Below are 27,349 nucleotides of genomic sequence, written 5' to 3'. Positions count from 1 at the left end.
TGCGGGGAGCTGAAACTGTCCCCGGGAAGCCCTGCCGGGAAAACCGGGGCGTCCCCCCGCCAAGCCCTCGGCTCCCTTCGCGCCGCTCAGCTTTCCGGCAGAGAGCAGCCGCCTCTTCCCAGCTGGCTGCTGCCGACTGCGGGAGGGGGACGGCTCAGGCAGCTCCGCCGATTGTTCTGCCCTGACCCTTTTGTGTTTTCCTCCATGCCCCCGGGCCGGAGGGAGGCGGGGGTGGTGTGTGGGGACGGCGGGGAGCGGCGGGGACACGGCAGGATGGGGATGAGGCGGGCCGGGTGCCCGACGCGGCACGGGGGCCGCTCCCAGGCCGCCGGCCGCGGCAGGACCTCGGCAGAGAGAGACGTCGCAGCCGCTGCCCGTGGGCGCAGGCCCGGCTCCCGCCCGCCCGCGACGCCGCCGAGCCCACAGCCCGTGGCCGCGCACCTGGAAACGCCGCGCAAAATCACGGCCGGGCGGCGCCGTGGGCAGGGCAGGGCGTAGGCAGCCGGGTAAACGCACCCGGGCTCCTTGCATTTTTCCAGCCCTTTTGGCCGTTATCTTTGGACGGTCGGGCGGCAGCGCCGCCCCCGAGCTCAGTGCCCGGGGCTGCCACGCGCGGCGGGGACGGGCACGGGGAGAGCTGCAGTACCGCTCTCTGTCCACACGGTGGCAGCACTACCCCAAAGCTCAGTGCCACGCGCGGCGGGGACGGGCACGGAATAGAGCTGCAGTACCGCTCTCTGTCCAAAAGGCGGCAGCACTGCCCCAGAGCTCAGTGCCACGCGCGGCGGGGACGGGCACGGGGAGAGCTGCAGTACCGCTCTCTGTCCACACGGCGGCAGCACTGCCGCACAGCTCGGCCCGAGGCTGCTACTCGCGTCGGGGAAGGCCACGGGGGAGCTGCAGTACCGCTCTCTGTCCACACGGCGGCAGCACTGCCCCAGAACTCAGTGCCACGCGCGGCGGGGACGGGCACGGAATAGAGCTGCAGTGCCGCTCTCTATCCACACGGCGGCAGCACTGCCCCAGAACTCAGTGCCACGGGCGGCGGGGACGGGCACGGGAGGAGCTGCAGTACCGCTCTCTGTCCACACGGCGGCAGCACTGCCGCACAGCTCGGCCCGGGGCTGCCGCGCGCGTCGGGCACCGGCGGCGAGGGGAGGCAAAAAAGAACGTGTCCAAAAATCCTCTTCCAAAAATCCTCTGAAATAAATGCCCCAAAAGATCCCCAACCACAACTACGGTCTCCGGTCCCTGACACACCCTCTGAGTCCCCCAGTGTCTCAGGGGCACGAGAAAGATGCCCCCGGGAATCCAAGGCCTGAGAGAGCCGTAGTTCCTGGCAGATTGTGTCTGGAAGAAATCCTGTGACATTCACAATTTTTACAAGGCAGATTCCCGCTTCTGGCTGCAGGCGCCTGGGTGTGAACGGTGACTCTTTCCCACAGGTATGAATGATTGCCACCCTCGTGTCTCGGAGCCCGTTCAGAGGAGGCCCCTGGGAGTCAAAGGCCAGCCAGAGCCCTGGCCCCTGGCAGCTTTCATCTGGGACAAAACCTATGATGTTTGCAAATTAAGGAGATGGAATTTCGCTTTTGGCCACAAGCACCCGGATGTGAACGATAGCCCTTTTTAGAAGAAAGCAAAGTTTACCAGCCTCATGGCTCGGAGGCAGTTTGGAGGAGGCTCCTGGAAGTCCAAGGCCACCTAGAGCCATAGTTCCTGGCAGTTTCTGTCTGGAAGAAGTCCCTCAACGTTTGCAATTTAAAGAGATGGCATCCCACATTTCCACGAGTGCCCCTGGCTCGGCAAGAAGCCTGGCACATCCTAGTCCAGGCTGTTGGATTCATTTGCCACCTTCGACTGCAATTATCCTGGCATGGGAACTGTTAAATCACAGACTGCAGAATGACAGACTCTTCCTGAAACAGAAATAAACTCCAGCTACAGAAAAACTCACTGACACATTTAGAACACTTCAGCAAAGCAAACCCTTGTAAAAAGAAAGGTGATTCGTGATTACCTTGGTTCCCAGGCTCTATGAGCTAAAGGGGAGAGGAGTTTAATGATAGGGACAGGGAGACAGAGAATAATCAAGAGAAAAATGGACTGAGGGACAGAGAAAGAAAAAATGAAAACGTTGGGGCAGGGACCTGGAATGAGAGCATCCAAGAAAGAAAAAGTGTACTTAGAATATGGGGCACAGAAAGGGAGGAAATAAAAGTTGGGGGGACATCACAAAGACCTAGAAGGTATATGGGGTGAAGTTAAAAAAATTCAAAGACAGATAAATGGGAAAAGATAAAAATTGAAAGGGAGTGAGATAGAGGATAAAGACAAGAGGGGTGGGGAAGAGGACGGAAGTGCAGAAAGGAAAAGAAAACAGAGAGGTAGAATGAGAGAGAAAGACTGGAGCTTGGAGAACAGGAGAGGTGCAGGGAAGCAGAAAAAATTACATCAGTGGGAAAAGGGTGGGGTGGTAGGGATGGGATGCCAAAGAGCAGCAACATGCACTAATGGGTCCAGGAGTCATTGCAGCTCCCACTCAGAGATGCTGGGAGAATTTGACAGCTCAGATGTATCTTTGTCTCTCTCTCCTGCAGGGGAAAATGGACAACTGAATAACAGAATCAATATGATTCAACAGAAGCCCTTTATTGTTTCCATTACATGGCAGATCTGGATTCTAGGTCTACTGTCCATGTGGGCATGCATCTCTGAGTTGGCCAAGCTGCTTGTTCATGAGGCAGGCACACATCCTTCAGGACATCCAGCTGGTCAAGCGTCCATCATCACGTTGTACTTCCCCTATCTTTCACATTTTTTGCAGAGAGTTTCTCAGGCTCTCTGTTCTTATTTTTGATCTTGTTGTTTTCTCAGTAACCTTGATGAATTCCTGAGAGCTCTAATAACAAAACTGCAGGTGGTTTGATAGGATTACTCACAACCAGTTTGGCTGGAGCATCAGAATGGCCTGTAATACAGATACATTGCTACACTCTCCCTCTCCATCCCTTACTCTGTACTTCCAGTGGCTTGGCTGTCAGCCACCTAAGACATTAAATTCATGTCTAACAACTTTTACAGTATAAGACTTCACAAATACACAGCTTCACATGTGTACACACTACACGGTTACACATACAGGCCCCGCCGTGCTCGGCGGTGATCTGCTTAGGACTCCTCTTAGTGAAATTCTTCCTCATCCGGAGCGGCAGAGAAGATCCCAACACTCCTCCCCGGCAAGAATGACACATGAAATTTACGGGGTCACCTCTCAGACTTTGTCCCTGCCCCTCCACACCGCTCCCCGGTCAAACGGGCCCTCCTCGGAACGCAGCGCTGCCGGAGCTCATCTCCACTGCGGCCACGGACGGCCGCGGGGACAATGACGGCACTCGGAAGGCTGCGGGCCTCATCGGCCCCCTGGCAGGCAGACGGCCCGACGCGATGGAGCAGGAACGCGCGCCCGGCTCCGCCCGAGGCGAGCACCGGGAGAAGCGGCGGCGCGGACGAGCCCGGGCCCCACGCCCCGCCCTACGCCCCGCCCTACGCCCCGCCCTACGCCCCGCCCTACGCCCCGCCCTACGCCCCGCCCTACGCCCCGCCCTACGCCCCGCCCTACGCCCCGCCCTACGCCCCGCCCTACGCCCCGCCCTACGCCCCGCCCGGCGCGCCCGGCCCTGCGGCAGCGCCCCGCCCCCGTCGCTAGGGAAGTGAGGTCACGCAGTATGGTGGCTCGGGGCCGGGGCGGCTGAGGCGCCGGGCGCGTCCCTAATCCGTGTCCATCTTGCTCGGGAGCTGCGGCGACGGTCTTGCCTGTCTCGCTAGTATCGAGTGGCGAGACCGAAGCCGCGATGGCGTCCGGAACCGCAGGACTGTGAGGCGTCAGAGCGAGAGCCAGCAGGCCGGGCAGGGCGACAGAAGCGGGTAGCGGACGAGGCGAGCTGCCGCCATGGAGCTGAGGGTTGGGAACCGGTACCGGCTGGGCCGGAAGATCGGGAGCGGCTCCTTCGGGGATATCTACCTGGGTAAGGAGGATGGCTCGCTGGGGATGTAGCTGGCCGTTTTGTGTGGAGAACATCGAGGGCCTAGGCGGGTCAGGCGAGTACCCGGGCTAGGGGCACAGCAGCGGTAATTCAATATTTCGTTGACATCATGTCCCGATTTGGACGGTGCGGAAATCGGGAATTCTGGTTTACTCGGCTGCCTCTTCTCATTGCTGTCTAGTGACCTTGGGCGCCGTTCACGTCTGTAGAATAGGCGTAAGGGTAAAAATCGCCCCATTTGAAAACAAGGAAGAAAAAAACCCTCGAAACCACATAAACCCTAAAAACCCCACAACCCACCACATTCGGAAAAACGTTCTGGGAAAGAGATGTGTATCAGGGTTAATATCGCTGCAGTGGACTAGGAAAAATCGTTGTCAGGAGGATGTTTCTTTCTCCTGTGAGGCCTAAAAAAGCCTACACAACTACAGGACATTGGGTTGCAGTAAAAAAACCTTTAAATCCTTCAAATAAATCTCGTAGTTTGGCTAATCCTGTTGCTTGACCGTCGCCTGATCGTGATCGCTGTGCAATTGTAAAACGTACGGGGTTGGAATTGTCTTTGCCAGTTCCATTATTACAGCTCTCTAACATGATCGCCTACTGCTGTCGCTTACGACAAGCGCGGGTAGTGGGTACAACAAGTTCTGAGAGCAAGTATTTCTAAAATACTCTACATATTCGGCAAACTCTCAAGCCATGTGAAGTGGGTTAAATCCAAAGAAATACGAGCGTTATGTCTCGTGCCGTAGACACAAATACTCCGCTTTTGAAAATTGTGTTAACTTAGAAAAGCAAGTCAAGAAAGAGGGGGACGGGAGGAAGGTGGAACTTGCAGGGGCTAAGGTTCTTTGACTGCATATTTGTGGGAGATAAAAATAATGCCACTTGCTAGCTCGTGTGGTATGTTTGGCCGTGCATGCAGTATGAGAGGTGGAGGTTGTTTTTCTAGACAGCCAGGCTTCATCTTGCAGTGCACAGCTGGCATTCCAAAATAATTCGTTGCCTAAAGCTGCTTGTCTGCAGATAATGAAATGCTGGTTATCCATAAGACAGATCATATGCCTGATGAAAAATACACATTTTTAAGGTATGTGGTTGTCTAGAGACAGAACATGGTCGTTCCTCTCTGCAGTGCATGTACAGAAGATTGAAGACGTGACCATAGAAGATTGTGGTAAAGCTTGTGCCAAAAATCCTTGTTAGCTTCCATTGGGCTTTTGAGGGAAAATTAAGACAGCAGTTAAAATCTAAAACATCTTAGATGATTTGAAAAAAATTAACTTTTAACTACTGCTCAGATAAATGAGATTGTATTACAGTATTAATTTTAAGTTAAATAAATGTTGATATGTCACTTTTATCTCTGTGCATGCAGCTCACACCAGTGAAGTTGCACAGGAAGTAATAGTTCCCTGTGTGCTAATATATAGAGTAATGCCCTACTGAATTTTGCACAATAAATCCTCTGGGTTTTACTTTTTTCTTTTATTTCTAAATAATCGTCACGGATTTACTTCCAGGCCTTACTGCAGAGGTCATGCCTGAGCCGGTAACTAACATGGAAGTATGTGAATGGAAGATCAGCTGGGTTTATTTTCCCAGGGGAAATTACTGTCTCTCAAGAGCTGAAGCCTTTTGTAGAGTCCTGTTTGGTTTGCCTACCATTATCTGGTAGAACAGGTGTATGAAAGCTTTGTTTTTCATGATAATGAAACGTGCTTCGTTTCTAAAAAATTCCATTTATTAAAAGCTCAGTTGTTCAGACTGTACATGTATGTAGACATAAGTGTCTTAGAATAATTTCTAAAGTTATTTCAGAAGTCATTATATATTGTTAAGTACACGTGCTTTCTGATAGGCCTAAATGAATTTGTAGATTACTTCAGTGTACATTCCCAGCTCAGTTTTATGCTTTGAAAAGGAAGATTTAAGGTTTTTTACCTGTTTCCAGTCCCCAGGTTTTGTCTTAAATGCAGCTACAAGGGTTTTGAAGATTCCAGGTTTTCTACGTTGCAGAGTAGAGGGGAAGGACTTCCTCAGTTTTTTCCTTCCTTTCCCTATTTCCTTACTTTGGAATAAGGAGCCAACAACAGTGTTAGGAGCATGGTTCTTTCACATTCTTTCCTCTTCTCCTTCATACCTAAAAATTTGTCTTCTGGAATTTGGAATGGGGATCTGTGGGACAGGATTTTTAAATGTAAGGCACTGCTGTAAACAAATGAGCATGGGCAACTTAAAGTAAAATTTAGGGGTTCACCTATGTTACCTTCTAGAGGAAGATATGAAAGAAATTGATACACAGATATTCTAAATAGTATAAAAGGTGGACAGGAGTGAGGGGATTGGAGTAAGCACTTGTTTTGTTGCCCTGACCATGAGGTCAGCTAGGAATGAATCATGACAACAGAGTAGTTGCTGTGCTTTCATGGTTTCTTGTGTTATGTATATTTCCTTAAGAATGACTTTTAGGTTGTAAACTAATTAAAATTATTTCCAAGGCTTTCCTTAGGGAAGAGGACTTCACAATTACAAGAAAATAAGAATTTTGCATTTAAAAAAAAAAAAACCTTTCACAGCTTTAGTCTTTTTCACCTACAAATAGTGACTTCTCATTATATTGCTTGTTACTGCTTTTTAATGATTCCTTTCATAGAACTGCTGCTTCTCAAATATTACATATTCCTTAAAGGAAGCTAAACTTTTGGTGAAATACAGGGTGCTGTGAAATTTTAGAAACTTTTGTCTCAGGTTTAAGGTGTAACTTGGGGACAAGCACCAGATTGCTTGGCAAAATGATTTCTATTTTTGTGCCCCTCTCATTGGTTTTGCTGGACTCAAAAATATTAATTACATTATTTTAGTACAAAATCTCTTGTCTCGATGGAGACGGCTTACACAGAAGTGGAGTTCAGGCTCAGGATCTTGGCTTTCTTAGGTGGTAAAGACTTCTTGGGAAGAGCAAATTTGTTAAGAAGTGACCTACCAGATTGATACCATGGTCTGTCAAGTAAGTTTAATAGTGTGTTGAGCAGAACTTGATCCTGATAATACAGGTCTTGATCCTCCTCCACAGTTTTTGCACTTATCAACCCCAGAAGTCTGCAGTTGACTTCTGAGAGCTGTATCTTTCATTATATGCAGATGGAAGTTTGTGTCTGTTTTGGATCAGAAAAGTTTTTTAAAAAAGCGAAACCAACCAGAATCCCAAAACAACCCCATTGCTGTTGATCACTTATCAGTTATATGGTCTTCAGTCTGCACCCTCCCTGATTTTGGCTCCTGTAGAGCTCAGGAGAATAAGGGGTGGTCCAGAAAGGTCAGGAGTGGTGCGGTTCAAAACTGAGTATTTCATTTGAGGTGGGGAGGTCAGTATTAAGTCCTTCCTCCTTGTATTGTTGATATGTGTTTTCAAATCTCTGGGTTCATGTTCACTGTGATTAACTCGAAGTCCGCCAAAATAATTCATTCATGAAATGTGAAAAATACTAGGTTACATATTGAAGAGCTTTCAGTTGCTGCAGCTGTACTGTGACCAAAGTAAGGATCCAGGATCCTGTCACCTGTTATGCTAGATAACAAACAGTCGTATGAGAGATACATGTACAGCCTTATTTTTATTTTGGGTATTTCATTTGATGGCCTTGAGTTGTGCTTATCGTATCTTGAGCGAGCTTCGTATGTTTTGTTGGTTTTTAGGGTGCATTGTGAAATGTCTAATAAATACCTGCTGGGGTGTCCACCCATAGAAACTCAGTGTTCCAGGAACACCACCCTGATACCCACGTGTGTGTACAAATGGGAAGACATTTTATTAATGTAAAAAAAGATGCATAGTCTTGTGTGAGCTCAGATGATTCCATGCAGTGTCAGTTCCTGCCAAAGTGAACGGTCACGGCCGTTTTGAGGTGTGGGGTGTTAGCGTGTCTTTGTAGCTTTAGTTTTCCTGGCTTTATAGGATAAAAGCCTGTAAATCACTGAAGTAGCTCCTTAATCACAGGAACAGGATTTTGCAACTATTGAAGTTAGGTCAGTGCACTATAAAAAGAAGAACATAGGGGGAAAAAATAGGTAGGCAGAAAAATATGTAATTATACATGTGTCTTAATTGCTTTGTGTGACTCCCAAACAGGGCATTATGGAACTACAGATAAGAGAAAAGGGAAATAATATGCAGTAATCAAAAATTACTTATACAGGGAATGACAAGAGTGTTTGCACTCTGAAAAGAGTAAAGGGAAAGTGAGATAGTATAAAAGTGTATGCAGTCCTGATCATTGAAAAAGTGAGTGCAAAAAGATGGTTTGCTGTTTCTCAACAAAACAAAACAACCAGTAAGCCTCAGGTTAGGCTTTTGAAAGTGGGGATCAAATCAAACAGTAGGTGATGTGCTTCACATGATCCTGAGCCGGGAGGTGAAGCGGAAAAGGGCCAGATTCCGAAAGTAGAGAGACTTGGCAGTATGTCTGGGAAGTGTCACACATTTCCTTTTGCTATTTCTTTTTTGTCTGTAGTTTGTAAGTTGCTTGGCTTTGAGAACGTGTGTTTTCTTGACTGTTTCTTTTTAAGAATGTCAGCTTCTCCCTACACGCTCTGAAAGTGAACAGGTAAACCATTTTTGGATTCCTGAAACAAGACATTAATGAGATTGAAAGAAAACTTTTGTGGACTGCAGGTTCTTCAGTCTAGATAATCTTCCTTCCAGCCAAGTAAAATGAGGTGTCAGGATACAGCCGTTGAGATCCAGGGAAATTGCAGTCTCTATTTCCAAGACAGAAGAAGATGTGATTTAAATTCCTAGAATTTCTTCCATTGGCGGGGCTGTGCGCCACATTTGTAAATACTAATTCTGAGAGTTTTTACCACAAACTGGAAGTGGAAAGACATCCCTGAGAAGGTGCACTTGGTTTATTGTTGTTTGTTTTGTTTTAATGGGATAGCAATTTGACTTCCTGTGCTACAGTGTCTAATAGTTGTCTCATGTAATCCTAGTCTGTTGGCAAGTATCTGTAAAGTTTCACAAAAATTTTTAGATAATCATGGCTGAAAGTACTTGATCTCTGGATGTTTGCCATTGAGAAATAGTTTGTTGATGTTTGTTTTGTTTCGGTCTTGGCAAAGGGAATGTGTCTTAAAAATAATTTGACCAATGTTTAAATTCTTCTGGTTTTAGGAACTGATATTGCTGCCGGAGAGGAGGTTGCAATAAAGTTGGAATGTGTGAAAACCAAACATCCTCAGCTCCACATCGAGAGTAAAATCTACAAAATGATGCAGGGTGGAGGCAAGCAAACTATTTTCCTTCTTCAAAGATTTTACTGGTTTTACACTTCTGATGTATCTGCCACCTGGCAGTTAATGTTTGGGATGTCTTTTGACAGATAAGGAGAAGGTGGGAAAGGTAGCAGGGTAGATGAAGGACAGCATTTCAGTTCTGCAAGGGTTGTAGAGGAGCAGTTCCAAATCCATGGCTGCCACGCTTCATGGTAGCTAGTAAGATCCTCCAGAGTTTCTCATGGCTCCCAAAATATTAAGATGGGAGGACCTTGTGCAATGTGAAACAAAGTTTGGTCCCAGAATAGTGATTCATTTCTGATTCTCATGGATCACTTAAAGATGGTAACCACTGCTTTGGACCATTTCATCAGACTTGCTTGTCATGGTAGCACAATTCTAAACTTCTAAAATTCAGTTCAATTTTTGTTGTAAAAGTTAGCATTCTTTCTTCTGAGTTAAAAATATTTCCTTGCTGGGTGAAGTGAAAGACAAAATGACATTAGTAGTGGAGAATAGGAGTGCAGCAACTTCATAGCTACTGTGTGTTGCTCTGCTGCTGTAACTTATTCATATATTTTGGAATTCTGGAAACTTAGGATTTCTGTGCAGTTCTGGGACATAAACCTGGTGTAGTTCAGCTTTGCATTTGTTTCATAGTCCCTTGAATTCTTCCTAAATGAGGATATGTTTTGCATAAAGAGCACTTTCCACGCTGTATCTCAAATGCCAAGTGTGGTAATAAGACTTCTAGAAATGGATAATAATGTGCATTTGCATTTAGTTATTTTTTAATTCCTCCCTCATTCAATTGCCATTTGCATGTAACCTTCATAAAGTAAAGTCTTCTTTAAATTTGGTGAATTACGGCATTTCACACCAAAATGCATAGAATTAACTCAGAGTAAAGCATTTGAAAATCTGAATAAGGCTACCTACGTACAGATTTCTTTCAAAGTATTTGACCGTTTCTACATTTTTATTTGGAAAAGGTTCCTGACCTCCTCCATAAATTTAGGGTGATTTTCATACCGTAAAACTGAATGAATAATGCATCTCGTAAGCAATGCTACTTTGGTAGAGAGTCACCAAACAGCAAATACCATGGAACTGAAAGAAAAGACAAGAATATGAAGGAAGGGTGGAAATTCATTGCAAATTTTGATGAAAGAGACAGGTATTTCGTGGTGATTTTGTCAGCTTTGAAACTAAGTTAATTTCTAAGGCCTTCTTCAGTTATAGTCTTTAGTGATCTAGTGGTTTGTCAGGGTCTTTCTTTTCAGACTTCTGATTTGTTCCTTATTGCATCTTAGAGACTATAGAAGTTTTAATATTGGTAAAATGCTTAAGGTTCAAATCCAGCAAAGATACTCAATACTTTAAAGTTACAAGGTAAGTACAAAGACTGGAAGGTTTCTGGTTCTGCTGGAAGTTATTAAACATGTAATTTTGGAATGTCTGAAGGTAGCATAAAATAGTAAGCTTCACTGTAAATGGAAACATTGACAGTAATGACCCTCAGAATTCATCTAAAGAACCTTGAAGATTGGTGTGTATGAATAGTATAAATCAAATTGTTATACTGAATAAATGGTTTATTTTTTCCTAGTGGGTATTCCCACAATTAAGTGGTGTGGAGCTGAAGGGGACTACAACGTCATGGTGATGGAGTTGTTGGGACCAAGTCTTGAAGATCTCTTCAATTTTTGTTCAAGGAAATTTAGTCTCAAGACAGTCCTATTACTTGCTGACCAAATGGTAGGAAATGGCTTTGTTATCTTGATAGTGCAGTATGTTGGGGTATTGAAATTTTTTTGATATATCCATATACATTTTATTTCTAAAATTTAGAGCTGAATAGGTTGTATTAATAGAGAAAAGATTCAAAATTAGTTCTGTTTCTGTCAGTCCAAACTATCCCGTCAAAAGTAAGTACCAATTCTTCTTTAAAAACTGGACCTGCACTATTTGCAAACCAGGTGTTGCACTGCTCAAAGACTAAGAAATTTCCCCAAGAAAGTTTTTGGAAGCAGATGTAAAATAGACATGGGCAAAGAGCTGGAAAGGTTTGTCCGTTGTGTTCTCAATTATGTTCTCTTTAATGCCCTTGTATTTTACAGTAAAAAGGAGCGTTGCCTCTTTCATTGTTAAGACAGAATTGTTGGTGTTTTTGTCAGAAAAAGATGTGTGCTTAGTCTCTCAACAATGATTTTTTTTGTGGTTCTATATTTAGATTAGTCGAATTGAATATATTCACTCTAAGAACTTCATCCACCGAGATGTGAAGCCAGATAACTTCTTAATGGGCCTGGGGAAGAAAGGCAATCTTGTCTACATTATAGACTTTGGACTAGCAAAGAAGTATCGAGATGCTCGAACTCACCAACATATTCCATATCGTGAAAATAAAAATTTAACGGGAACTGCCCGTTACGCATCCATCAACACTCATCTTGGAATTGGTGAGCTGGGGAAAGCAATGAATAGAAACTTCAAAAGTGTCGATGCTTGTAATTTTAGTACAAGTGGATGTTGCTTTGTGGAGGCACAGGGGACAGTCCTTATTTTTGACACTAAGAGTGCAGCATGCATGGCCTTGCATATCTAGATTAGGTGGGATTCAGTCAGTTTGTAATGCTCAGGAATTAGCACATTTTTTAATAACTACTAGCATAATAGGCTTTTCTTGTACTGAACGAGTTAATTGTGGGCATAGTAACTCTCAGCTGTCTCTTGTTTTTGTAAGGGTCTTTATAACAGTCTTGTTGCACAGACTTTTGTTTTTCCAGTAGAAAATGAAACCTAATGAGTTCACTTTTTTATGCTGTTGTAGAGCAATCTCGCAGAGATGACTTGGAGTCCTTGGGCTATGTACTGATGTATTTTAACCTGGGCTCCCTCCCCTGGCAGGGACTGAAAGCAGCAACAAAGAGGCAGAAATACGAACGTATCAGTGAAAAGAAAATGTCTACACCCATTGAGGTTTTGTGTAAAGGATATCCTTGTAAGTTACACTTCTGTGACGCTAGATCTTCCTGTTCATGTTTTAGTGGTACATCTCCCTTCTTCAGCAGTTAAATACTACTACTCTTTTTAGCCCTCTCTCTCTCCCTCTCCTCTTCCTGTTTCTTCCATGATTTTACCCGCCATGATTTTACCACATGTGTGGTAAAAATATTGTGCTGAAGACTGAGATCATTTGTGTTCGCAGAGCATTTCTAGCAACCCCTTGTCTCAACTGCTGAGGTGCCCTCAAGAGGAAGGGTAACATGGTACATCTGATTTGCACCTGATTTTTTGTGCACCTGTTGGCTGCATAATTTGTAACAGACAGCATTTTAGCAAACTGCCCCTTTCTCTGTCTGTGGGTACTGTTTGTTGGATGAATTGGATTGTATAGTAAGATGCATGTCTTACGTATTGCAGTTGTTTCACTTGAGAATTATTATCCCAGGTTCATCTGGTTTGGCCTGCTGATGGATTAGAATTTCTGAGAGGCATGAGAAACCCTGCTGTATCCTAGCATCACGCCTCAAAGTGGTTTTGTTTCTCAGTTTGTTATTTACACCAAAACAATAATAAGCCTTTTTTGAGTATTGTAAAATGATGCTTAAATTTGTTCTAAAACCTAGTAGCACTAGCTATCATCACAGAGTATTTTCATTTCACAAAGAGTTCTGTCTCTTCTTTCCACTCCCTTGGCTTTGGCAACTAGTTACAATGACAAGAACTCTAGGTTTTGGTTGGGTTGGATGAAAATTCATCATTTTTGATGTGTTTCAAAAGTTACGTCATACTTGTTCCTTTACAGTCATGAACTACATGTTTTCTCTGGGGTTCACAGCCAGGGAAGACTAATCAGCTTCTCTTGTGCCATTTGTTAGGATTTCTTTCTTAATATAAATTTAATAAATTGTTTTATTTTGGAAGACCTAAAGTCAAAAGCCAGTATTTTGGTACGGCTATTTTCTCTGGTGCACTGAATTCACTACAGTGTTCATTTTTTTGCTTTGTAACTAGTATTTTACTTGCCATTTAAAAACAAGTGTTCAGACTATTGTAAATTAAAAATGTGGCATGACATATCTGCAAGATTACGTTTTTGTGTGTTTTGTGATGTAGCAGACATGAATCTCTGTGTGGCTTAACAAAGAAATGCTGCTCCATGTCCCACAATAAATTGTGTTCAGTATATTTCAAGCAAAGTGTTAAACCTTTTCTCCCGCACCAACTGTTGGTTAAAGAATTGTACTATTGGGTTCTCTCTGCTGTTGATAAATGAGATCTTTGCCTGCTGTGTGATAGAAAAATAATTTATTTTTCAGGGTTGACATCATAGTGTTGTGGATTTCTAGTATTAGATCATTATTCTTTTTCTTATGTTAAGAAGATTCCATGCTTTTCAGGTTTGGGGTGGTTTGGGGTTTTTTTGACTCAGAATTACAAAAAGGCAATTTGAAGCTGAAGATAAATAACAGACTTTGTTTAATTACAGCTGAATTTGCCACATACTTGAATTTCTGCCGTTCTTTGCGTTTTGATGACAAGCCGGACTATTCCTATCTAAGGCAATTATTCAGAAACCTCTTTCATCGGCAAGGATTCTCCTATGACTATGTATTTGACTGGAACATGCTGAAATTTGTAAGTAGCTCACATAGCTTTCTAAAACTCCAAATTTTTAATGGTTTTTGTTGAGGTTTTTTACTACATTGTCAGTTTTTGAGTATCTTAACTGATACTGTACGATTGTATTCCGGTTTTCCTCCTGGCAACTCTACGGTATAGACAGAAGGGTCAGGAAATGGGGAAAGGCAGGAGATACAGGAGCCATGCTATAAGGCTTGGATGACAGTAAAGTTACAGTTACAAGGCTTTTAATGTGGAAGGCTTCTTAGATCCTTTAGGGCAGTCACCAGGATAGGTTGTGGAATTATTACTTTCTCTCACCTTGATCTTTTACATGGGTCATTTGCAATATTTGCGGAGGTGTCCAGCTGCTATAACAGTATCTGTGTGCATTAGCGTTTTGAAGACTATCTGAGCAGCTGTATGAACAAAACCTATGGCAGTTCTCAAGAAATTTTACCAAAGCAGTCGATGCCCTGTCAAACTTCAGTTCACACATTGTTCAGTTCTTTCTTTTCAGTATTTTTTATCAGAACATATAGTTGTAAGCTCAGTAATCCCCCAAGTTGTTCACTAGTCTTGACCCCTAGGGTGCAAGCAGAGCAGCTGAAGATGCTGAACGTGAAAGGCGAGAACGAGAGGAAAGACTAAGACATACGCGAAATCCAGCTGTACGTGGATTACCCTCCACTGCCTCTGGCAGGCTAAGAGGAACACAAGATGTTGCTCCTCCTACTCCCCTTACCCCAACTTCACATGCTGGTAAGTAACCAAAAACCTGGGTAAGTACATTTTGTAGACTACTCTAATTGGCCGTTTGTCTCTGGACAGAGTTTGGCCTTTTGGTTTGGTTTTTTCTCCCTTGCTTTTTAGTAGATTGAAGGTAATTACATACACTCATTGCCCGGCAATCGATTTTTGTATTTCTATGAAATGTCGAACAACAGCCTTGACTCCTCATTTGGTTCTTTGGTATTTTTATGCGCAAACAGCAAGAGTGTAATTTTTCCGGTGACCGTGTTAAAATGGCATTTCTCATTATGAGAGTCTAATGCAGTTTTTCTCACAGCCAACACCTCTCCTCGGCCAGTGTGCGGTATGGAACGAGAAAGGAAAGTGAGTATGAGATTGCATCGTGGTGCCCCAGTCAATATCTCCTCGTCTGATTTAACAGGCCGACAAGATACCTCTCGCATGTCAACTTCGCAGGTAAAAAAAAAAAATCCGTGTATTGGAAACAATGAGGGCAATTTGATAAAGTTAATTTGCCAAAAGAACCTGCCAGGTAATTGATGTGATTTCGTACTGTTTTTGCAGATGATGTTCATTCATGTAAATGCTTGACATTTATCCTGAATGATGTGGGTGTAAAGAAATGTTTATTTTTACCTTGACAGCAATGAGAGGATGCAAAATTCTTGAGGTGCAGCATTTTAACCTACTATTATGGGATTTAGCTCCTTGACTCATTGAGTTTTTTATATCTGTTACCAGTGAAGAAGCAGAGTAAGAGACAGTAGTGAATCATGTTTCCAAATCAACAGAGCAGAGAATATTGGTGCAGAAAAGGCAAGAGGCATTTGGTGAAAAATGGAAGGTGCAGTAGTGAAGAAATTCTGTAGTGCAGTGCTCTTAATTCAGAGCTGATAAGAGGCCACGTACATGGATGATGGATACGTTGCAGGAGGCGCATTTGAAGAGAATGGGAGGAGGATAAATGATAATGATTCACAGTCAGCACGGAAATCATCCTTACTGTTCACAGTGACTTAGCAAAGAAATTTTAGGAACCTTTCTTTTTTGGGGCTGACAGTGTTTAATGTGTTTCTGACTCTGTGCTATAGCTGAAACATTCCTTCCTCAGCATATTGACAGTCTTGTCCCAAACAGCGTGTGGCTTGGCTTTGTACAATTTACTTTCAGTCTTACAAAACGGAAATCAGCCAATTCTGCAACATTTCCGGGAAGGCAGTGTGTTAGGGGGACTGTTGCAATGACCATGGGGTTTTTCCATCATGCCTCACTCGTTATACTCTAACTGCATAGTTTTTGCTAGGGATTCATTCCTCGTTGACAGAGCACATTGACAAAAATTAACTCGGTTTCTTTTGGCTTCATTATTTACTTGGCAGAGTTAATTACTTTTGGATAGTACTTGTTCTTACGTATGAAATTTTACTGCTAGAAAGAACAGTTTTTTAGATAGGGGCCAGGTGGATATTGCTAATGAAGACTGAGAGTGAACTGGGTTTGAGAAAAAATTCCATTGTGATAAAAGTGAAGTGGGATTTGGGGGGGGCTTAAGCTGAATGAGATGTTTCACCATGTAGCTGCACAGATACTTGTGCTTGCAACAAGGGATGAACAGTTCAGGAGCAGAAATGACTGGGCAAGAGTAGTGGATAGCTGAGGTCTTCTGTATTGGCTTTGGGTACAAGTTTCACCATCTTAAATTGTTCACTGAATTATTCTTGCCACCAGAAATTCTCATGTCGAAGTATTTTTAAGTAGTATGAAAACACAGAGGGTAGAATTTTGTGTAGTTATGAATCTTGTAAATTTGCATAAATACCTGTTAGAAGAATGTAAAGAAGGTGTAGACTGTTTACAGCAATATCCAGTGAACAGGCAATGGGGAGTGGGCACAAATTGAAATACAGGAAATTCCATTTAGACATACAAATAAACTTTTTTACTATGAAGGTGGGCAAGGACTGTAGCAGGTTGCCCAAAGAGGTTGTAGAATCTCCATTTTCCAAAATATTTGGAACCCAATTGGACATTGTCCTGAGTGGCCTGCTCTACTTGACTGTTCTTTGGGTAGTGGAATTGGGCTACGTGATTTCCGGGGGTCCTTTTTGACCTTGGATATTCTGTGAGGCTGGGATACAGACTTCTCCCTCACTATTTAATGTAAAGATGGCTTCTTGGAAAAGTGTATATGCCAGGTCTTTGGCATTCTGAGCAAATCTCACATGCTTTGTCTCTGTTAACAGTCCGATAAATAAGTAATAGTCATAACAGATGGAAATGCAGTGATGCCACTTGATTGTTTTAGGTGAAAGTACATCTTTAATTTTTTTGCTATGTTCATGACATGTCGCTCAGTGTGCAGGTGACACTATTGTAAACATTTCAAGATATGAGTAATACGTTTGGCCTTGTAGACACATTTTGGTTCTGCCTACTTGTAAAATGTGAATACTGTGAGGATAGTGGGCGGTTTTCTGAGTGCTCTTTAAACATCCAGATGTATAATTTGTGATGTGGGCCAACGGTACAGTCTGGCTTATTCCATGGCACATTCCAATGGCACATTCCATACCTCCTCTTTTCAACACTCTGCTCCAAGTATAGGAATGCTTGGTTGACTTATTTACAGTCTCAACAGCAGTCTAGTCAGGATCTTCTCTGGAGTTTGTTAGAACTAATAATTCATTGACTGCTGTATTCATTTAGTTCTTAAGACAGTGAACGAGTGCTGTTATCTACTCATGATGACTGAATAGCAATGTGTGACTGTAGTATAATTGGAACAGATTCCCATGGGCCTGTTGCAATTGGAAAGCAAGAGAGATTTGCAGGGGGTATGTGTTGGATTGGAAGGGACCTTAAAGATCATCTCATTGCAACCCCCCTTCCATGGGCAGAGAACCTTCCAGTAGGCCACATTACTCAGAACCCCATTCAGCCTGACCTTGAGTATTGCCAGAGACAGGGAGTCCACAACCTCTCTGGGCAACCTGTTCTAATGCCTCGCTGCCCTTATAGTAAAGAATTTCTTCCTAATAAATAAATCTACTCTCCCTCAGGTTAAGGCCATTCACTTTTGTCCTGTCACTACATGCACTTCTTACATGCCCTGTGAGCAGTCACTCTTCAGCTTTCTTGTAAGCTCCCTTTAGGTACTACAAGGCTACTCTCAGTTCTCCCCAAAGTCTTGTTTTCTACAGGCTGAACAGCCCCAACTCTCAGCCTGTTTTCGTAAGAGAGGTGCTCCAGCCCTGTCGTCAACTTAGTGGCTCTCCTCTGGACTCATTCTAACATTGTCAACATTGTTCTTGTGTCGGGGGCCCCAGACCTGGACACAGTACTCCAGGTGGGGTCTCACAAGAGCCGAATAGAGGGTGAGAATCCCCTCTCTCGAGTTGCTGGTCACTTTTCTTTTGATGCAGCCCAGGACACAGTTGGCTTTCTTGGCCACAGGTGCACATTGCTGAGTCGTGTTGAGCTTCTAATCCATGAGCATCCCCAAGTCTTTTTCCCCAGAGCTAATTTTGATCCATTCTCCACCTGGCCTGTACTTCTGCTTGAGGTTGACCTGACCTACATGCTTGACCTTGCACTTGATCTTCTTGAACTGCGTGAGGCACCCAGAGGCTCACTTCTCAAGCCTGTTAATGTCTCTCAGGACGACATCCCTTTCCTTTCAGCATGTTGACTGCATCACACAGCTTGTTGTTGTCAGCAAATTTGCTGAGGATACACTTGTTTCCACTGTCCGTGTTGCTGACAAAGATGTTGAACAACGCTAATCCCCATACTGAGCAACAAACACCGCTCATCACTGCTTTCCACTTGGACATCATCTCACTGACTGCAGTTCTTTGAGTGCAACCATCTGGCCTATTCCTTATCCACCAAGTGGTCCATGTGTCAAATCTGTGTATGTCCAGTTCAGAGACAAGGATATCATGTGAGGCAGTGTCCAGTGCTTTGCGGAAGTCCAGGTGCGTGACATCTGGCTCTTCCCTCGTCCACCATTGCTTAGTCCCACTGTAGGAGGTCACCAGATTTGTCAGGCACAATTTACCTTTAGTGAAGCTATGTTGTCTGACACCAATTTCCTTCTTACTCCCTGTGCCTTAACAGTTTCCAAGAGGATCTGTTACATGATTTTGCTAGGCAGTGAGGTGAGACTGGTCTATATTTCCCTTTATAAAACTGGAGGTTATGGTTTCCCCCTTTTCCAGTCAGAGAGAATTACACTGGACTGCCATGATGTTTCAGATATGATAGTTAGTGGTATAGCCATTTACTCAACCCAATTCCTCAGAGCCCATGGATACATGTCATCTGGTCCCACAGACTTGTGCACTTTCAGGTTCCTTAACCAGTCCCAAAACCTGGTCGTCTTCCACAGTGGATCGTTCTTCGTTTTCTCAATCCCTGCGTTCACCTTCTGCAACTTGGGTGGTGTGGCTGAAACACTTGACTCAGACTTCAGCTTATAACACTTCCACTTGAGCTTGTTAGAGAAAATTCACTTTTCATTTTCCCAGTTCTCACTCTCTAGCAGGCAAGGTGGTGCAAGTTGCAGGTGTTGATAGCTTATGCTCTTTACAGTCTTCCTAATACTAAAGCAGCTCTTCCGTAATCAAAATTTATCCTTAGTTGTTAGCCAGGTTACCAGTTACCGCCATGAGTTTCAAATTGTCTTTATACCTTATTTTCAGGAAAACATGAAGTATTCGAGTTATGTGGCAAAGTCATTAAAGAGAATATTGATTGGAGAGATGTAAGAATATAGAGAGTCATCTGTATCACTTCTTATCAAGAGAACCATAACAAATAGCAATTGTTTGTCCATAGCGTGCTAGTTTCCTCAGTAAGTCTTAAGTAAGTACTACCACAGGTGATTTTTCAGGAAGTGCTTAAGCTATACTCCTGGTAGAAGGCGACTTTTAGCATTTGCCCTGCACATCTACAGATGTTTTCTGTTAAGAACTACATTTGTTAGAGTTCTTACTTATAATTCGATAAGTTAGTTTTGTTATTTCATTTACTTTATGCCTTGGTTTGGTAAGGCAATGTTGCATCTGTAATCTCCACCTCTGTTCATCTAGAGGAAAGGCTGCTGCTTGCTAAATTCTGGACAGTGAAATGCACAGATGTTACTCAAACAAGGAAAGCTACTTGGCTCGAAGTAGAGTTCTTAAAGATGTCTATTCCACGTGTTTATCTTTCTTTTTGCTAAACTGAATTCTGATCAGGTCAGACTCAAACTGAAAAACTAAGGCTGTGAATGCAAAGAATAGGAACCAAAGTTCTCTTGTGAAAACTAGGCATTCTTAGAGAAATTTATTGCTCCTGGAAAAATGGTAATTGGGAAGCATAGCAAAATAGGTGTCGTTTATTCCCCACATTTATTCCCTACCATGTCTATGAAATGGTTCGTGAAACTTAAGTGTTTCTAATGAAATTATGTAAATTCTATCGCATTAGTTAGTCAGTACTTTTTTGGATTGTATGAAGTGAGTGCAACAGCAGAAAACCTGCAAGCTGTGAGTTCACATCAGTGATAAACATCAGTGGGAGCTGAACCGTTGTGCACAGTCTGTTTAAATGTGTATTCCTGCAGTACTCCACATTCTGATTAGGATGAAGGAGTGAAGGCCATTTCCTGTATGGGGGAACTGTGTCTCTGGTAAGTAATGACTGAGGAGTCAGGTGTAATGTTGGAGAGGTTGGTGTAGTTCCATAATGAAAGGGTGCAATTTCCTCCTTGAATCTATGTATGATACAGTAAATGAAAAGAACTGGAGATGTTATTTTGTGTCCTTAGTGAGATGGATTGGGAGAACATATTGTACAGTGTAAGAGTTTCAAATCTACTTCTTTCAGTTTGTCTGAAAGCTAAGAAAATGTCTTGAGTGAGTTGGTGTAATGTTTGAAACACAACGATTTTAAGAGGAATTCATGTTAAAAGGAGAAAACATGTGAAGAACCCATTGCTTCAAATTAAAACCACTTACAAGTAAAGAAAGGCAATATAGAGGTCTAAGTGAAAGTAGTTACCTACTGAAACAACTTCTGAAATAATTAGATCATCTCTTTACCTTTGCATCAATACTGGATTCATTTTTAAGTGGTGTGTTCAAGTCTAAAGCAAGCCTAAATTACAGGTCTGGACAGAAAATCACACCAGCTGTTAAAAGATCCTTCTGCTCTTAAACTCTCTAAGCAAATTGTTCCCTAAGTTGCCTTTACACGTTGTTTTTAAACATTTAGAGGTGTAGTAAAGGAGGTAGTAAATGAGGTAATGAGAATTCCAGTAAAAACGACTTTGAATCAGTTCTGTTGGTCCACATGCACAGACTGCATCCTGAAACCAGTGATCTTCTCAGGAGTCTAGTTATGGGTGAGTAGTCTTCATTTCCTTCAATGAAAGGTTCAGTCTGACTGCTCATGGTTACACAGTAAGTTGCTTAATATTTTTTTCTTTAATGTAGCATATTCAGCACCCAACAGTCAAAACTGTGGCAAATTCCTATTGGTAATAGAGGTATTCTCTCTAGTTGGAAGAAAAGATTGAAAAGCTGCACAAAGAAATACTTGTTTAAGTCTCCTTCACAGAAGTTTTTAGAAGACTATAGCCAACACTGACATTGAATAACTGAAGTGTTGAGCCATACTTCCAGTGCTTCTGCATTTTCCATTTCTGCATCTGCAAATCTTTCTCCACATATCCATCTTAATAGGCATCACAGTCTGCATTGTTCTTCTTACCCTGTCAACTTCCTTTGAGGATTAATGATTTGTTTCTTTTACGTGTCTCTTAATATGATGGAAATGTCTTACAGAAGTCTGAAATCAGAGCTTCTCAAAAGATAGAGTTGCTACTGCAAATTCAGGTTGGATTTTTGTTAAGACATCTTAATATATTGGGGCAGTGAAACTGTTACAAATTGCTGTCTTTTCCCCTACCTCAGAATAGCATTCCTTTCGAACACCATGGCAAGTAGCTCCTCGTCTCCTTTCGTTGGAAGGCAGCACAGGGTGAGTGCTTCTCATTAGACACCAAAACTTTGTATGGGGTGGGGCAAAAACTCTTTGGAAACGTCTGACTTCGCTCCTTCTACTCATTTGATCTCATAGTTGTATCTGTGCCTTCTGGTCAGATGCTTGATGAGGCTTTGATTTTGTTCTAACTTAAAAGTTAATGTCTTTCCAAAAACTCAGTTATTGCTGCTGTTCCACTTGGACTCTCAAACAGAATTGACAATAATAGTGACTTAAAAGATCCCTAAAATTGCTCAAATATCAACAATAAAATAACCAAGTCTAAATTTTAGCTGTATGAGAATTACATGTCTTTCCAAGGACGCTGATGCAGCAGTGTGTCATCTATTAAAAACCAGATCTGCTTCAGAATCATAAAAGCAAAGTACTTGTATGAAGACTCAATTGACAGTTATTGCTCAAATGAGGCTCTGTCTTGTCTTGTCGTGAATAGAATGTTCTACTACAGCCTTGTCCGTTTTCACTGTTTGATATTCTTCTCAATGCCTTATGAGCTCTCATTTTAAAAATACTCAGATCTGTTCAGATCTATATTTTAAAAAACGTTCACATACTGACAAGAATCGTTGATCATGAGCATCTCAGAAGTAGATAGACTTGAATTTGGGTATTACAAAGTCCTTTCCACTGTTCAGTGCAGTAGAAGTATCTGCCTTTCTGTGTGCAGCTTTTGGCTTTTTAGTCCGTTCTGCTTTCGGCAATAACAGGTTTCATATGAGAAAAAACAGCTTTCAGTTGGAATCTGAATCTTAATGGCTGAGGGATGCTTTTCTTAAGTATTTCAAGAGCTTCTTTGATTTGCTACTTATTAATAAAAAAGCTGTGAGATTTTTCTGTTCCTTAATTAATTCTGTTGTATAACTCTTGTCTGCTGTCTCACTTTCTCTCTAAAGCCTAAGCTTGCATTAATCCCATATCTCTAGTTGGTGAAGAATCCTGCTGTTGCTCTTCTGTTTTCTCCTTCTGCTTTGTGTGCTTGGCTGACTCTGCACAAGCTGCTTTGTAAACAGTTCATAACATTAAAAAGATCCAGCTGTTAATGGCAGCTTAATGCTTTAAAGACTAGTTATCAGATCTTAGTAAAAAAAAGATACAAGAAACACGCAATAGAAGCTTTGCATTGAAAAGCCTGTGTGCAGGAGACATGCAGATTGTGGGTCGTGTCTGCGTTGGTTGGCCTATACTGTATGCCTTGGTATTTGTAGCTGTTCACAACTGAAGCAAATACTGACTACTGATCCAGCTGCTTAGGTGTTTCTCGCTTCTTAAATTGCAGAGGTGTACGGTTGTTTTTCACTTTCATGGTGAAAGTGGTACTGAAATAATGCTACAGTCTTACTTCAGTAGATGAAGCTATGGAAATACAAGAAGTATCTTCTAACACAATGTCCCATGGAAAGTGAAAAGCTATTGAAAATAATGATTTCTTTTTTACCTTCTTAATTTTTTAAAAAATTAATTATCTGCTGAGTCTATTACTGTGCATTCATAGTGTTTTCATCTGCTTGGTTCTTTCTTCTGCAAATGTTTATGCTCTGTCTAATTTTCTTCAAAACGTCCCCTCTGGCTGGAAAGGTGAATTTTCCATGTTAACTTGTAATAAAAGAGGAAAATCATAGGGAACTTTGTGTAGCTACAGGTGGGCGTGAAACATTGTATTGCTCATTGTACTTTAAATTCACACACTTAAATTTTGGCAATTAATAGTTTAAAAGTACGTTGCAAGACAATTGTGTGTTAACTGGAAGGATATGTGCTGATGTTGTTTTGTTTTTTGGCTTTGGTAGATTCCTGCTCGGGTTACTACCAGTGTTCTCCAGTCTGCTGTGCACCGATGAAAATTATTTTGCCATGGAGGGCAGATAATGCATGGCTGATCTCCCATGTTACCAATGGCTTTACTAGCAAATATACCCTAAACTAGAGTGGAAATTGGAGTTCTCCAGGTGACCTAAAAGGCGCTTGGAGGAACATGCAGAGACTCCAGCAGCTGCCATTGCAGGACGCTTTTGCCAGAAACCCAGTGACCTTAAGAGAACCCTGTGGTAACAGGGCTGGAAAAGAAAGATGGTTTACAGAGTTCACCGCCTGTTACTGGACGGCCATTTCAGTTTTCCCTCCACAGGCGGCAGACTTGACTCCCTTTTTATTATTCTACTGTAACTATAAATCTTTTACTTGGTTTAAGATAAATTTTTTGTATCATTTTGCTAAAATTATTGGCTTACTTCTCTGTAAAGAACTCTTGCTTTTGTCTGATTTAAAATGTAGAATATAAACAAACCTGAACTAAAGCAATGACTTGAAATTTCTTGTTTAAAAGATTAATCTGCCAGGGAACATGTAAATGAATCAAAACCATCTGGTGTTATTTAAATTGTTCGCTTTCAATTACATTACATTGTTCACAATGTATTGTCCTATTCTGAGTCGGCTTTCTCAAGAAATTTTTAAAACGGTTAGAAGTTTATTTTACTGTTTGCTGTCTTCATTCACACTGGACATTTAACTTTCTGTGTAGCACAAAGGAATTTTTAATACTCATTGTGTTTCATAGAAGAGGAGAACTAAATACCCTGCAGGAGAGTCTTAAGTATAGTAGAGATTGTAATGATGAATTTTTTTTGTAAAGAACATGAAGGACACAGTGAAAGACTTGCATTTGAGGGATTTAGAATTAGAAAGCTTGTTCTGTCTCTATGCTTAGTTTGGGTGAATGGATACTTTCAAATGTTGTTTTTACTGGGAAAATTTTGTTTCCTCTTCTCTGAGGCTGTTTAGCTTGGAGGCTATTACAAGTGCAAAATAGACATTTCTGCTGAGTCTACAGTGAATTTGCATGTTTCATTCAGTATCCACGTTTATAAATAAACAAATAAATACATTGATTTAGGCCTTCCATTACGTGCCAAGACTCAAAAAAGAAATTCTTAAACAAGAAAGAAAAAATCCACCTCCCAAACTTAACAACCTATTCCTGCTGTAAAATGCTGAGAATTTTTACAATTCAGATGCATATCATATTTAATTCTTAAGTATATTCAACCTGAGTATGCCCAGAGTCATTATCTAGGCATGAATGACAACATGCACGGGTTGTTGTCTCCTGTTGGTTATGGAATCTGGGAAATTCTTCATATTGTCTTTTACTGTAAATGGTTTCATAAAAGTACGTGTTCTGTCCTTACAGTACTTGGAACAGTACTAGAACTATTATGACTGAAATTATGGGAAGTTCTGTGCTGGAAATGAAAGTATGTACTGAGATTTTGTTTGAACAGTTAGGTATTTTGAGAAATTCTTCCCTGCCTGGATACAATTTTTAAAGGTATATTGGTCTTCAGGTTTTTATGGAGCGTAGTTTTTATTTTTTTGGTGTTTACAAATTCTTTTTTGCCACTCTCAAAAGTCCATGTACTAAGTATTATCATTCTTCTTTGGATGTTTCATAACATTAGCTATTTGCTTGTGTGTACTCTGGGTCAGACTGGGGAAATGTGTGTTTGGGGAGAGTATAGTGGAAAAGCTTGAGAATTTGATGGATTGATAAGTTTGAATAAGAGAATTATTTCCTCAGTTGCTATAAAATTTGGTATTTTAGGCATGTGCACTACCATTTGAGGAGTTTTACACTTCACTGTGCTTTCCTTGTAAATATCTGTGGTTAATAGTGTAATGTTTGAGGGACTTACAAAAACAGCCTTTTTATTTCCTATGTATCTGGACCATTAGATTGCTGTACTATACTTAAAAGTTGACTGCAGACTTCTAGCATTGTACTCACTTTGGGGCAGTTTTTGTCCTCATAATAGTTAAATTCCACCATGCAGAAAATAGTTAGACTGTCTATATAAACTTGTGTATAAACCAGTATCTCAAAGCACTTCATTTGTACTACCACTGTATTTGTGTACTTTAGCAGTTGTGTAAATACATTCATAATAACTTCTGTTCTTCTTTGGTGTAACTTACTAATTTGCAATGAATCTTTACCCTTTACCTGATGCAACTTTTTCCTATTTTTTTTTTCTTTTTCAAGGGGTTTCTGTACCTACAAAGAATATTGTCAGTTGCAAACATTTGAAGATACTGTCTTGGTACCAAAACTTTCAGTGAAAGAGTTTTGTAGTTATGATGCTGGGGTACACAGGAAGAAAGAGAAGGCATTAATTGCTTTGCTCACAGAAAGCATGTCTTTTTGTCATTTTAAAGGTAAATGTTTTTGTTTGGATACCTTTTTTTTCCCCCCGAAGTTCTAATTTTGTACAAATGCTTTTGCTTATCAAGTAATGTATGGTATTGATAAGGAAGTATAGTAAGGGAATTGAGTGAGATTGGATCAGTTATGGGAGCTAGGATAAAAGCAGGAAAAATAGTGAGCTCTGATCACAGTGCCCTGTATAATAAAATTCTGCCTTTTGCTATGTGATTTTCAAAAGTCTATTGTAATCTGAGGGTAGACACACCTTCAGGAACCCCCTGTGTTCTTATTAGCGGGTCTTTAAAAGTTGGAAGGATATTTTAATTTCTTCCAATGGTTTTCATTTAGAACTGTGTATATGCTTTTATATGGAGAATACCACCTGTGCTGCTGTTTCACATAATCTTGAATGGTTACAGAGTCCATGAGTTTTTTGTGGTACAAGTACTTAAAAAAAAAAAAGAAAATAAATCCTCTGCTTTAAAAGAGATATTAAGAGAAAACATTTGACTCCATATATTTCATGTTAACTTCGTGAAAATGTTCAAAATATTCCTTGGAGGACGGCATGTTGATGAACTCATCATTTCCAGTGGTGAAAAAATATCGTAAGTACAACTATTTGTCTTTGTTTCCTCGTGTCCCACACCCTTGAGTATAGCTTTGGCTAGAGCAGCATACCTGCTAATTCCAAGAATATTTTAGTTTCTTTTAAAAAATAATTAAATAAAAAGGTGTTTATTTTGTTCTTTAACTTTTGCTTTACAAAAGCGGCACTTTGTGTGTACAAAATACCAAGTAAAAACAAACAGTGCTGCTGGTTTTTTAATAGTGCTGAGCCATCTGGTCAGAAATGAAAATTTAAGCTTTGAGATTGTGAGAAAGTGTAATCCATCATGAACTTAATCCCAACAGTAGCTACTAAAATTCACTGGATGAGGTAGGTTAATAATAAAAAGGTTTTACTGTGAAAAAATGCAGTACTTTGTTATTAAAAACAGTAAATTTCCCTCTGATTCATTCAAGTGACAATTACTGATTTTACGTGTATATGTCTAGATTTAAGTGATTGTATGAACCTGAATTGTATAGACTGTGTATAGATACATAGATATATATAGATAGATATAGATATGTTGTATCGATACTTTTGTAGGAGGGGAGTGCTCAGGCACCTGGTCCTCAGTAAGAATGTGTTTCACAGCAAAATCATACTGGCTTTTTCAGCAGATATGTGCACAGTACTAAAACTTTCCAACTTCTGCTTAGACATTAGTGGGGTTTTTTTCTTGCTTAATACTATTAAGACTAGTATGGTTTGGTTCGTCTGTCAAAACCTTTGTGTGCTGCAGGCAGAGGGATAGTAGAAAATGAGAGGAAAACTGTACATACAGAA

At 41.6% G+C, this 27,349-nt stretch overlaps 1 protein-coding gene across 1 annotated transcript; it reads left to right on the top strand.

The window, feature by feature from the left end:
- Window positions 1–3,716: 3,716 nt before the first annotated feature.
- CSNK1D (casein kinase 1 delta) lies at window positions 3,717–26,707 on the top strand. The gene is made up of 10 exons (XM_066200599.1): window positions 3,717–4,028; window positions 9,220–9,330; window positions 10,930–11,078; window positions 11,554–11,782; window positions 12,154–12,324; window positions 13,816–13,964; window positions 14,540–14,711; window positions 15,019–15,158; window positions 21,662–21,728; window positions 23,540–26,707. Exons 1-9 carry the CDS (start codon window positions 3,953–3,955, stop codon window positions 21,692–21,694), a joined length of 1,230 nt encoding a protein of 409 aa, XP_066056696.1. The 5' UTR covers window positions 3,717–3,952; the 3' UTR covers window positions 21,695–21,728; window positions 23,540–26,707.
- The last annotated feature ends 642 nt before the right edge of the window (window positions 26,708–27,349 follow it).

The sequence above is a fragment of the Chamaea fasciata genome, unplaced genomic scaffold (assembly GCF_029207755.1).
Source record: "Chamaea fasciata isolate MVZ Bird 193981 ecotype frontalis unplaced genomic scaffold, bChaFas1.0.hap1 SCAF_19, whole genome shotgun sequence".
Taxonomy (NCBI): domain Eukaryota; kingdom Metazoa; phylum Chordata; class Aves; order Passeriformes; family Sylviidae; genus Chamaea; species Chamaea fasciata.
This window is presented reverse-complemented; position numbering and strand designations above follow the sequence as displayed.

Excerpts from the sequence above, each read along its gene's own strand:
- CSNK1D (XM_066200599.1), top strand. The coding sequence starts at position 3,953 with ATGGAGCTGAGGGTTGGGAACCGGTACCGGCTGGGCCGGAAGATCGGG. Across the intron at positions 4,029-9,219 it reads CTTCGGGGATATCTACCTGG|GAACTGATATTGCTGCCGGA; the intron begins GTAAGGAGGATG and ends TTCTGGTTTTAG. Across the intron at positions 11,079-11,553 it reads TATTACTTGCTGACCAAATG|ATTAGTCGAATTGAATATAT; the intron begins GTAGGAAATGGC and ends TTCTATATTTAG.